The 12,121-nt window shown below is 48.7% G+C and overlaps 1 protein-coding gene across 2 annotated transcripts in view; it reads right to left on the bottom strand.

Annotated features, from left to right (window-relative positions):
- LOC137570963 (phospholipase B1, membrane-associated-like) overlaps window positions 1–12,121 on the bottom strand; it is a 183,190-nt gene that overhangs the window by 69,033 nt on the left and 102,036 nt on the right. For both annotated transcript variants that reach the window (XM_068279650.1, XM_068279651.1), the window contains 4 exons: window positions 6,591–6,642; window positions 6,412–6,492; window positions 1,418–1,483; window positions 288–388 (listed from right to left, as the gene is read on the bottom strand). In XM_068279650.1, the coding sequence (XP_068135751.1) occupies window positions 288–388; window positions 1,418–1,483; window positions 6,412–6,492; window positions 6,591–6,642 (300 nt within the window). The remainder of the gene's footprint in view (window positions 1–287; window positions 389–1,417; window positions 1,484–6,411; window positions 6,493–6,590; window positions 6,643–12,121) is intronic.

Genomic DNA, 12,121 nt, shown 5'->3' with positions numbered 1-12,121 from the left:
GTTCAATGCAAGGACTCTGTAGGGAACTGCTGCTATTTGGAGGCATATCCCAGACTCTCTCAGAGATGCAAGGCCTACATCTTGGCACAGAGGAACGGCCTACACCTCTATAGAAAGACAGCGCCTACAACTCTATAGAGAGGCAGAGCCACAACCCTATAAGGGGGTAAGGAGGACCACATTTCCACCATTCCAACCACTCCTATAACATTAGTTTTAGTTACATTTAAAATAAAATGTTTTTCACATAAATTGTTTTAAGGTAAGTAAGGCAGCACTTGACTTACATTGTAAGGACGGTTGGGCAATTCACACGGTTGTCCATCACACCATCCCTCAGCGGGATAATATCCAACACCTCCACCAGGTTGACAAATGCTCGGGGGACCTGTCAGAAAGAGACAGAACAAAGAAACTCTGAAATCCCCAAAATATACTGGTGGCTTCACCCTAAAACTGGCTCTAGTCTAGACTGTAGTAGGGACATCAGACTAGGACTATGCTGGGTAGAGATGGCCCGAACTGTTCGCCGGCGGACAGTTGCTGCCAAATGTCAGCTGTTCATGCCCACGTCGGAGGGCGAACACATTGTTCGACCCATCCCCATTCATCATCATTGAGCTAAACTTTGACCCCTTACCTCACAGTCAGCAGACACATGGAAGCCAAAGAGCTTGCACCCCCTCCTGGATTCCCCACTCCCCTTTAAAAACACAGTTGTTCCATCAATTTTGAATTTAGTCTCTGGCTGCTGTAGTGAGAGGAAGGGACAGAGCATTGCTGCAGCAGATAGGGAACCTTAGATAGGCCTGTTTTCTTGTTCCTCACTGACTGACTTGCTATGAAAGCACCCCAAATAGCCCTTTTGAGAGCTACTACATTGTTCTCCTGGTATTTTGTGTGTGTGTGTGTGTGTGTGTGTGAGCGACACCCAGAGCTGTGTGCACAGCACACTACTGCTATTGTTTGCCACATTAAGTTGCAGGCACAGTACCACTCCAGTTCATTATTTTTTTCCCACTGTATTCTGATAGTACTATTGCATATCTCTGTGTGTGACTCAGAGTCAACTACATCATTTTTGGTGGGGCTTTTGGCATGGATCCCCCTCCGGCATGCCACAGCCCAGGTGTTAGACCCCTTGAAACAACTTTTCCATCACTTTTGTGGCCAGAAAGAGTGCCTGTAGGTTTTAAAATTTGCCTGCCCATTGAAGTCTATGGCAGTTTGCGCAAACTCGAATTCGGTGTTCACCAACCCAAAATTTGATATTCGCGACATCTCTATTGCTGGGGACATTGCATGGACACTGGATAGTGAGTCCACTGGGTTAGCGATGTGACTTGGTGTTGGTGCTCTGTAAAGCCATATTAATAATCATATAATGGCAGTGGCAATAATAGTCTGCTGAGCCTACCTCTTTATGCAGCATGTCCAGGGCTTCCTTGATGTTGTTGGTGTAACTGACAGCAGAGAAAACATTCTAAAGGGAAGAAACACAAAAACATTTGCAGGAATTTGATCTTCTCTCTATTCCTTTGCAGATAACAGAGCCCGCCCCGCCTAAAAATGTTCCGCCACAAACAGGGGGCCGGGACAGGTCCTCTTTACTTCTAGTCAGCGTACAAGCACCGTATAGCAAATCATCATGCGTCTTCAGGTCCTTGTCACATTACATGCAGGAAGGGAAGCAGCATGGTGATTGACTGTATGGCGCGTGTACACTGAGGTGTGAGGAGGACCTGTGCAGCCTGAAGCAGATAATGTATAGCACTACACTGCTGCTCTGCATTACGTACAGGAGCATCCGACAGATCTCTGTGAGGGGGCCCAACACAATCTGGTTACGCCGCTGTCTACAATCACAATGGGATCCGTTGAAAAGGGCTCCTGAGCTGCCTGTAGGAAAAGGGCTCCTCCATAGACATCAATGTTATTTCTGTAAATATGGGCTACAAGGTGGCGAAAAGGGCTCCCGAGTTTTGTTATAGGCTACAAGCGGGCGCCCTTTTGTAGCCCATATTTTTTATTTGGCTACAATGTTTTTGGCTACAAAAGGGCATCCCTTTGTAGCCCATATTTTTATTCGGCTATACGGTTTTCAGCTACAGTAGGGTGCCCCTTTGTAGCCCATATTTGTATTTGGCTACAAGGTTTTCGGCTACAGTAGGGCGCCCCTTTGTAACCCATATTTTGTATTCAGCCACAAGGTTTTAGGCTACAAGGTTTGATTCTGCTACAAATCTTTTATAGCTGAGATTTTTGATTCAAGGGTTTAGGGGAGGTTAGGATTAGGCATCACAAGTGTGGCGGGAGGGGGGGGGGGGGGGGCTTAGGGTTAGGCACCAAAAGGGGGGTCTTAGGGTTAGGCACCACCTAGGACAGGGGTCTCAAACTCGCGGCCCGCGGGCCATTTGCGGCCCTCGATACAATATTTTGTGGCCCTTGCCAGCAAAAGCTTCCTTATAGTTCGCTTCAGTGCTCCCAAGTAATCCACTGCATCCCCGCCGCTGAACGAGGGCTGCAGAGCTCCCAAATCGTCCAGGGGGCAATCTGCCGGCATTTCCTGGAAGGGGCAGAGCTTTCAGCTTCAGCTCTGCCCCTCCTGACGTCAATCGCCGCACGGATCACCGCCTCTCCCCGCCCCTCTCTGTGAAGGAAGAGTGAGAGGGGCGGGAAAAGGCGGCGATGCGCCACGATTGTGAAATTCCTTATGCGGCCCAGCCTCATCCTGACTTTGCCTCTTGCGGCCCCCCAGGTAAATTGAGTTTGAGACCTCTGACCTAGGAGGTTAGGCACCATCATGGGGAGGATTCTGTGTGAGAGTAGGGAGCAGTTAGGTCATAATAATCACTTTTCTTAGCTATATCTAGAGCCCTTTTATAGCCAAACAAATTTTGCCTATCACAGCATCCAGTAGCGTAGCTAAGGAGCTGTGGGCCCCGATGCAAGTTTTACAATGGGGCCCCCCAGGCACTCTACACATGACAATTGATACGGCGCACCAAAACCTGACAATGGCAACTACAGTGTCAGAGGTGCAAGAAGGGGATGGGGAACAGCTTGTTAATGATTACCACTACTCAATGTATATATAGAAGTGATTATTATGAGCACAGGACCAATAGAGAGCTAATACTGTAGTTGAGGGAGGGCCCTTCGGGGCCCCTCTGGCCCAAGGGCCCCGATGCGGTCGCTACCGCTGCACCCCCTATTGCTACGCCCCTGACAGCATCGTTTTAAATTAAAACTAGCTTTTTCGGCTATACCATGTGCCCTTTGTAGCCCAATTTGGTATATATGGGCTACACCAGGAGCCCTTTTTTCCAGGAGCCCTTTTCAAATAAACGCATCACAATATTTGCCATCAGTGATAGAAACAGGCCAGGCATATAAGAGTGTGTATTGACACTTGCTGGATTGAATATGGAAAAATAGGCACATCTTCCTGTATTTATAGTGCGTTTTATAGTGATGGTCGTTGTGTGCTCATTTCTCTTGTGCGAAATTTCATGTAAAATTTTGCAATTACGATTACATGTAATTACAATTTTGAAATGTAATTAATTTCAAGTAATCCATTTGCAAATTTGGCAAGTTATGCAAAATTACAAACGTGGCTGGCGTAACTTGCGAAAAATACACATGCGCAAACCAGAATAATTGGGAACAAGGAAAAACCATTACTGGGTCCCTTCTGCTGAGGAGGACAGGGGAATCCCCTTTAGAATCCAGAGACTTCCCCCTCCCAGGTAAGTTCCCCCTAGGGGCACTTTTTTCCTTACAGGTACACTTAAATAAAGTAATTTTGCTACGGTGCACGTTAATGTATGTGAGATCCGTAAACTGATTTTACACATGGCACTGAAGGTGGAAAAGAGTTCACTAGGGATTTAAGGGAGGCTTTGTCCCATATCATGGACCATGGGGGCTGGTATAGCTCAAGGTGCGGAGCCCCACACAGTCCTGGCTCTGAATTCTAGCTATTCCAGCCTGCATGGGTTAGAGACTTGGGACCCTATCCTGTCTGTTTTCTTAAAATGTGTAAACGCAGGGTCGGTTCTAGACTCTCTGCTGCCTGAAGCAAACTTTGGAGGAGTTTGCTTCAGATAGCAGAAGCCCCTATGTATACAGAACAGGGTACCACAGCAAAATGTCCTTTTACAAAGTTAAAAAAACATTTTTTCTTTGACATTTTTGTTGATCAATTTTCTCAAAAACTACAAAAAACCAAACAAACGATGTAACATTACTTAGCAATGACGTAGTATTTATATGTAACAATGACAGTTTTGTCCAAAATTAAACATGAATTCTCGTGGAAATAAAGACTGGGCATACTGTAAACATGGTTGTGGTGATATATTGAGGTGCTGATGATATTAGGGAGTACAGGAACATATTTCTGTCATTTTTCTGTCTGCTATATCTCACATGTGTATTCTGCTTTGAAGCGATGGTCATCTGGCTGTACTACATTTGCATCTAAAGGGACTTCAGTGAATAGAGCTGGGGTGTTAGCCTCCAGCAAAGACATTGGTTAAGTAGACAATGGCAGAAGTGAAGGGTTTTGTTCTACCTAACTGGAGTGGAAGCTTGGAAGTCATTGACAACTGAAACATTTACCACTTCTGTTGATGAAGGCTGTTAAAGCATTGTCAAGAACTCTAGACTAGCCAGGAAGAGCCTCCTGTGTGTTAAACACTATTTCGTTGTGAGGAAATTAAATTATTGGTGGAGGTGCAAACTATATCCTTATCTTTGATCAGCTAGGAAATACGGTCAACAATGGAGTTGAAAAGTCTCACTTCACAATCTTTTGATGTATAGACTTTTACCTGGAGAACTTGGATTAAGGAAGTCTTTTGTTGTGTGTGTGCTATAGTACATTTTTCACGTGTGGATGTTAGATCTCTGGAAATCCCATTATGACTGAGAATGTAATTAAATCTAGTCTCCCCCTCCCCCCCCCCCCGTCCACACAGGCTTACAGCCTTGAGGCGAATATTTCATAATAAAAACCAGGGGACAGATTCCTCAAATCAGTCCCCTCCTGACGGTAGCTGCAGCTGGACTCCTGGCCCAAGCTAGTGGACTCCTGGTCTAACCAGAATTGTGTCCGTCCACAAAAGTCCAAGGTTCTTCTATCTGGATCCCTGTATTTGGGTAAGCAAATTGCTTGGTGTGTATTTTTGTAACTTTTATCTTTGTAACTTTTTTACTTTGTTTTTGTACATCTTTTGTATATATTAAGTTCTGCATTGTTCCATGTTTTTTATGGAATATTAAATCGTTATTTAATAAGCTTGACTTCTGCTGTGCTAAACTAACACTCATAGCCTAGAAGAGACGGAAGTGTAACTGTGTAAAAGTCCGTGCCGGATTGAAAGTTTGAGCAACGCTACTTTATGAGATTGTAATTGCATTGTGTGTATGGGGCACTTCTGCGCTCGACAACCGAGTGGGAAGTCTAACAGTATCGTTCGGAACGACTGTTAGTGGTTTTGCTTCACTACAGTGTAAGATTGCAACTGTGTGTGTGTGCGTGACGTTCTCGTATTCGGCCTAAAGCGCAAAGCTGACCCAAATACGAAAACGCAGTTTGCGTGTTGGGGACTCGACAGCAGAGTGGAAGTGTCTAGCGAACCGCTAGTGGTGGCAGTGAGAGGTGTTCTGAGGGGTCCCAGCCTTGTTTTAGCTTGACTAAGGCTGCTTCCCCTCTCGATCTGGTCAAACCCGCAGTCGGGAACCGTATACGCAGGCGTGCCGCGGGACGGTTCCTGACAATGGTCTGATGGCAAATATTTTGCCCGATGTAAAGCTGCATACACAGTTTAGGCTCTAGTTGTTAGAAACATCTACAAAACGATCAATTGCTAGGTAATCATGTAAAATAAATTCACAAATGATCATTTAAATTATCGATCAATAAAAGATATAGGTGCCAAATGCCATGTCCATCTCGCTGTATCTGATACACATGGGGGGCCTCTGTCACCCAAGGGATCGTGTATCGATCCCGGCCAAGGGACAGAGCACTGCTAACGCTGTGCAGAGATGCGTCATCAGCCTCCTGGCTAGTGACGGGTCTGTTGCTATGCGGGTGGGGGGTTGAGGGATAACAAGCGCGTGCAATGGAACAAATACCTGGGGGTGGGAGAAGGGGGGAGGTCTGATTCATGATTTTCAGCCATGGTGGTTATTATCCAGCATGGTGGAGTTCAGAACAGCATGTGTACATAGTTTTACACGCAATGCACCACCTTGAAGGGGGTAAGTTACTACCAGCAGATTGGAAGATATGAGAAGTTTTTAGTACTTTATAAAAACACTGCCTGCTTTCAATCCATCAGCATTTGTGAAGCTGCAATTAAACAGTAATTTAAAGTCATAACGTTAGCGGTTACTTACACTGTCAGTACAAGATGAGCAAAGGTCGTTTGCACCAATGAACATTGTGATGACTTTCCAGTCGGTTGTGAATCGAATTCTCTGCAAAAATAAGAGGAACGATTGATTTGTAAGTCTAAAAACTGGATTAATAAGATGAAGCAAAGTGGGAAATGGTCCAAGAGCTGTGCCTTGTGTACCTTGTCGCTCTTCATCTGGTCGATGAGTGTCCTAACCTGTGTGGGCATATCGCTAGGAAGAGAAGGAAGAAAAGGAGAGTAAAAACCAGAACAACCTTTTGCTCATTACAGCAACTGCGGGGCGGGGGGGGGGGGGGGGGGGGGGGGGGGGGGAGACGTCCTTAAAGGGAAACAGAGACGAAACACCCTTGTGTATTTTACTATATATATCAGTAAGAACATTAGATAAAACACTTACCATGCTCTCTGTTTCATCCTCACTGCTAAAAGTGTCTGTTATCAGCTGTGATAAGAATCCTGGACTGAGCATTCAGTCTGGCTTTGCACGGAATAATTATAGCTGAGTCATTATAGCAGAGCCACAAGGGGGCAGGCCTGGGCTTGAAAAGACACCAGAGAAGACAGACTCGGCTATAATCATTCCGTAGCAAAGCTAGACTGAGTGCTCAGAGAACAATGAAATAAAGAGCAGATTAGGTGTTTACTGTCATGTTCCCACTGATTTATAAGGTAAAATACAAGAGGGTGCTTCATCTCTGGTTCTGTTTAACCTCTGCACTTCACCAATCAGTTTAAAGTGTGAAGGTGCCCACTATTAATACAATCTTGATTGTGCCTCATATTACATAGGAGTGGTAAAATTGTACAATCTAAAGTAACCATACAAAGTATATTCACACAGTTTACTCTTCTACTACATACATTTGGTAAAATTGTACAATCGAGATTGTATCATTCATCGGCACCTTCAATGGACTTTTATACTTTTGTACTTTATAGAGTGCTTCCAATGTCCTGAGTGGGGCCCTGAACAATGAACTTGTATTATGGATAGTAAACTAGCTGCAGTGTGTGCTGATCTCTGATACCTCTAGCATGTACAGTATAAGCTGTTACTCTGTGCCTGTACTGATAGTAAACTAGCTGCAGTGTGTGCTGATCTCTGTTACCTCTAGCATGTACAGTATTGTAACGATTGTGGAACTTTCTCCGTGATCAGCACACAACGCGTGCGCTGACACGGCGGAAATCCTCCACTAGCGTGTAATTGCAGGCACCCAGCAAAAGGTGCTACGCACCTGTAGAGGGAAATTCCTGTCGGCAGATGGCACTGGGGAGTGCAGAGGAACCAATCCTCTGTACCTCCACAAATGCCAGACAGGAATTGTACGAAGCGCAGAACGCAATCGCAAGAGAGGCGATTGCGAATGAGAACGAGCAAAGGGACAGGTTGTATGTGTGTGCGCCAATCCAGTCGCCACCCCGCGACCGCGCACACACAACAGCAGATATGAAATAGGAACGCGATCGCGAGAGGTGCGATCGCCAGACGTGACACAAGGCAGATCAGAATAGAATACGAGGGTAGCAAAGGCACAGCAAATAATACAATGAGAAGATGTGGAAAATAACGCAAACACTGCACTCATTCGCAACAGTGCACGCAGTTATGTGCGGTCTCCACGTGATAAGTACAATAGAGACAAGCACGCCTAACTAACCATCGACAGACAAACATGAAACAGGGGACGCGAACGCTTGCTTAACGGTTACCTCACCGAGCCTCCAGCAAGCAGTCGTAGCAGACAAGACAGACACACGAACATGGGCGTAGGGCCCGCGGTCGCAGGGGTCGCCGTCGCGACCGGGCCCGCCTCCTGAAGAGGCGGGGGGGGGGCCCGGGGGTATGCCTGGCGCTGGCCGTTTTGCACGAGATGGCGGCCGCCATGTTGTGGGCGGTGCTCGCCGCTCGTAACACTCCGACGTCAGCCAGCACTTTGCCCCATCCGCCCCCTGCCCAATCAGGAGCACCTGGCAGAGGGCGTGCCTGCGATTAAATTGCATTGCAAAGGCAGGGGGCTGGAGAGAGCGTGGATAGCTCCGCCCCCTGCACGTGGTGGAGATGCCTGCCCGGCGCCCGCTGAACTACTGCAAAAGCAGGGGGCTGGAGAGAGCGTGGATAGCTCCGCCCCCTGCACATGGTGGAGATGCCTGCCCGGCGCCGGCTGACCCCCGCTGAACTATTTTGCCTGCCCGGTGCCCGCTGAGCCGCGCTGAACTACTGCAAAAGCAGAAGGCTGGAGAGAGCGTGGATAGCTCCGCCCCCTGCACATGGTGGAGATGCCTGCCCGGCGCCGGCTGACCCCCGCTGAACTATTTTGCCTGCCCGGTGCCCGCTGACCCCGATGGCATTTTCGGCCTGCCCCACTGCACCAGGCTCAGGAAGACCAGGTTCCACCAGCTTAGTGCAGCCAGCCGCCTCCTCCACAGTCCAGTGTCCTCCCTCAGCCTGGCCCTGGCTCTCTGCCACACCACCTAAGGTGACAGCCTGGCCAGAACTAGTCTCACATGCCAGCAGCAGCAAGTAGGTGTGTGTGTGTGTCAGCAGTGTGTGTGTTTGTGTGTGTGTGTGTGTGTGTCAGCCGCAGTGTGTGTGTGTGTGTGTGTGTGTGTGTGTCGTGTCAGCAGCAGTGTGTGTGTGTGTCCGCAGCAGCAGTGTGTGTGTGTCCACAGCAGCGTGTGTGTGTGTGTGTGTGTGTGTGTAGTGTCAGCAGTGTGTGTGTGTGTGTGTGTGTGTGTGTGTGTGTGTAGTGTCAGCAGTGTGTGTGTGTCAGCAGTGTGTGTGTGTGTCAGCAGTGTGTGTGTGTGTGTGTGTCAGCAGTGTGTGTGTGTGTCAGCAGTGTGTGTGTGTGTGTGTGTGTCAGCAGTGTGTGTGTGTGTGTCAGCAGTGTGTGTGTGTGTGTGTCAGCAGTGTGTGTGTGTGTGTCAGCAGTGTGTGTGTGTGTAATGTCAGCAGCGTGTGTGTGTGTGTCCGCAGCAGCAGCATGTGTGTAGTGTCAGCAGCAGTGTGTGTGTGTGTGTCCGCAGCAGCGTGTGTGTGTCGTGTCAGCAGCAGCAGCGTGTGTGTGTCCGCAGCAGCGTGTGTGTGTCGTGTCAGCAGCAGCAGCGTGTGTGTGTAGTGTCAGCAGCAGTGTGTGTGTGTGTGTGTGTGTGTGTGTCCGCAGCAGCGTGTGTGTGTGTGTGTGTCCGCAGCAGCGTGTGTGTGTGTGTCGTGTCAGCAGCAGCAGTGTGTGTGTGTGTGTGTCAGCAGCAGCAGTGTGTGTGTGTGTGTGTCAGCAGCAGCAGTGTGTGTGTGTGTGTGTGTCAGCAGCAGCAGTGTGTGTGTGTGTGTGTCAGCAGCAGCAGTGTGTGTGTGTGTGTGTCAGCAGCAGCAGTGTGTGTGTGTGTGTGTGTGTGTGTGTGTGTGTCCGCAGCAGCGTGTGTGTGTGTGTAGTGTCAGCAGCAGTGTGTGTGTGTGTGTGTGTGTGTGTGTGTGTCGTGTCAGCAGCAGTGTGTGTGTGTGTCCGCAGCAGCAGTGTGTGTGTGTCCACAGCAGCGTGTGTGTGTGTGTGTGTGTGTGTGTGTGTGTGTGTAGTGTCAGCAGTGTGTGTGTGTGTGTGTGTGTGTGTGTGTGTGTGTGTGTGTGTAGTGTCAGCAGTGTGTGTGTGTCAGCAGTGTGTGTGTGTGTCAGCAGTGTGTGTGTGTGTCAGCAGTGTGTGTGTGTGTGTGTCAGCAGTGTGTGTGTGTGTCAGCAGTGTGTGTGTGTGTGTGTGTGTGTCAGCAGTGTGTGTGTGTGTGTCAGCAGTGTGTGTGTGTGTGTGTCAGCAGTGTGTGTGTGTGTGTCAGCAGTGTGTGTGTGTGTAATGTCAGCAGCGTGTGTGTGTGTGTCCGCAGCAGCAGCATGTGTGTAGTGTCAGCAGCAGTGTGTGTGTGTGTGTCCGCAGCAGCGTGTGTGTGTCGTGTCAGCAGCAGCAGCAGCGTGTGTGTGTCCGCAGCAGCGTGTGTGTGTCGTGTCAGCAGCAGCAGCGTGTGTGTGTAGTGTCAGCAGCAGTGTGTGTGTGTGTGTGTGTGTGTGTGTGTCCGCAACAGCGTGTGTGTGTGTGTGTGTGTGTGTGTCCGCAGCAGCGTGTGTGTGTGTGTCGTGTCAGCAGCAGCAGTGTGTGTGTGTGTGTGTGTCAGCAGCAGCAGTGTGTGTGTGTGTGTGTGTCAGCAGCAGCAGTGTGTGTGTGTGTGTGTGTCAGCAGCAGCAGTGTGTGTGTGTGTGTGTCAGCAGCAGCAGTGTGTGTGTGTGTGTGTGTCAGCAGCAGCAGTGTGTGTGTGTGTGTGTGTGTGTCCGCAGCAGCGTGTGTGTGTGTGTAGTGTCAGCAGCAGTGTGTGTGTGTGTGTCCGCAGCAGCGTGTGTGTGTCGTGTCAGCATCAGCAGCAGCAGCGTGTGTGTGTGTGTGTGTCGTGTCAGCAGCAGCAGTGTGTGTGTCAGTGTGTGTGTGTGTCAGCAGCAGCAGTGTGTGTGTGTCAGCAGCAACGTTTTTAAACGTAAGTGTGAACCGGGCCTTATGCTGGGAATACACGGGTTGATTCTGGGGCTCGATTCTGCGCCCAATCGTTTTTGGCGCTCGATTCTGTGGGCAATTCTCTTATCTTCCACTCATTTTTCTTATCTTTTTCCATCGTCCCCAATGCAGAATCGAGCGGCAAAACGATCGAGCGGCAGATCGGACGTGTCGGAAATTATCTATCGAGCCATCTTATCAGTTCAGAATCGAGCCGTGTATTCCCAGCATTAGGTTCGGGCTAATCTCTACTACTTTCAATGTGTACAGTATAAGCTGTTATTCTGTTCCTGTACTGCTAGTAAACTAGCGGCAATGTGTACAGTATAAGCTGTTATTCTGTTCTTGTACTGCTAGTAAACTAGCGGCAGTGTGTGCTGATCTCTGCTACCTCCAGCGTGTACAGTATAAGCTGTTACTCTGTGCCTTTGCTGAGCGTAAACTAGCTGCAGTGTGTGCTGATCTGTTACCTCCAGTATGTACAGTATAAGATGTTGCTCTGTGCCTGTACTGACAGTAAACTAGCTGCAGTGTGTGCTGATCTCTGCTGCCTCCAGCGTGTACAGTATAAGCTGTTACTCTGCCTGTACTGATAGTAAACTAGCTGCAGTGTGTGCTGATCTGTTACCAGGGCCGGGCCGAGGCATAGGCTGGAGAGGCTCCAGCCTCAGGGCGCAGTGTAGGAGGGGGCGCACAATTCATTCAGCTGTCATTCCTAATTGTGTTTGAAGCAGAAAGAAATAAGAAAAGGGGATACATAGCAGTGACTGCAAGCCAGATAACTAGATATTAAGGTGTTGGGGAGGTTGTGGACCCTGTGGCCCTCTTAGTCTAATAGCAATCAGTGTGTGACGGCTGGGGTGGGAGGGATGGGGGGGCGCATTTTGGTGTCTCAGCCTTGGGTGCTGGAGGACCTTGTCCCGCCTCTGTCTGTTACCTCCAGTATGTACAGTATAAGGTGTTGCTCTGTGCCTGTACTACTAGTAAACTAGCGGCAGTGTGTCCTGATCTCTGCTACTTCCAGCGTGTACAGTATAAGCTCTTACTCTGTGCCTGTACTGATGGTAAACTAACTGCAGCATGTGGTGATCTCTGCTGTCTCCAGCGTGTACAGTATAAGCTGTTACTCTGTGCCTGTACTGACAGTAAACTAGCTGCAGT

Source organism: Hyperolius riggenbachi, chromosome 4 (assembly GCF_040937935.1).
Source record: "Hyperolius riggenbachi isolate aHypRig1 chromosome 4, aHypRig1.pri, whole genome shotgun sequence".
NCBI classification, from domain to species: domain Eukaryota; kingdom Metazoa; phylum Chordata; class Amphibia; order Anura; family Hyperoliidae; genus Hyperolius; species Hyperolius riggenbachi.
The sequence above is the reverse complement of the archived record's forward strand: the minus strand, read 5'-3'. Positions and strand labels throughout refer to the sequence as shown.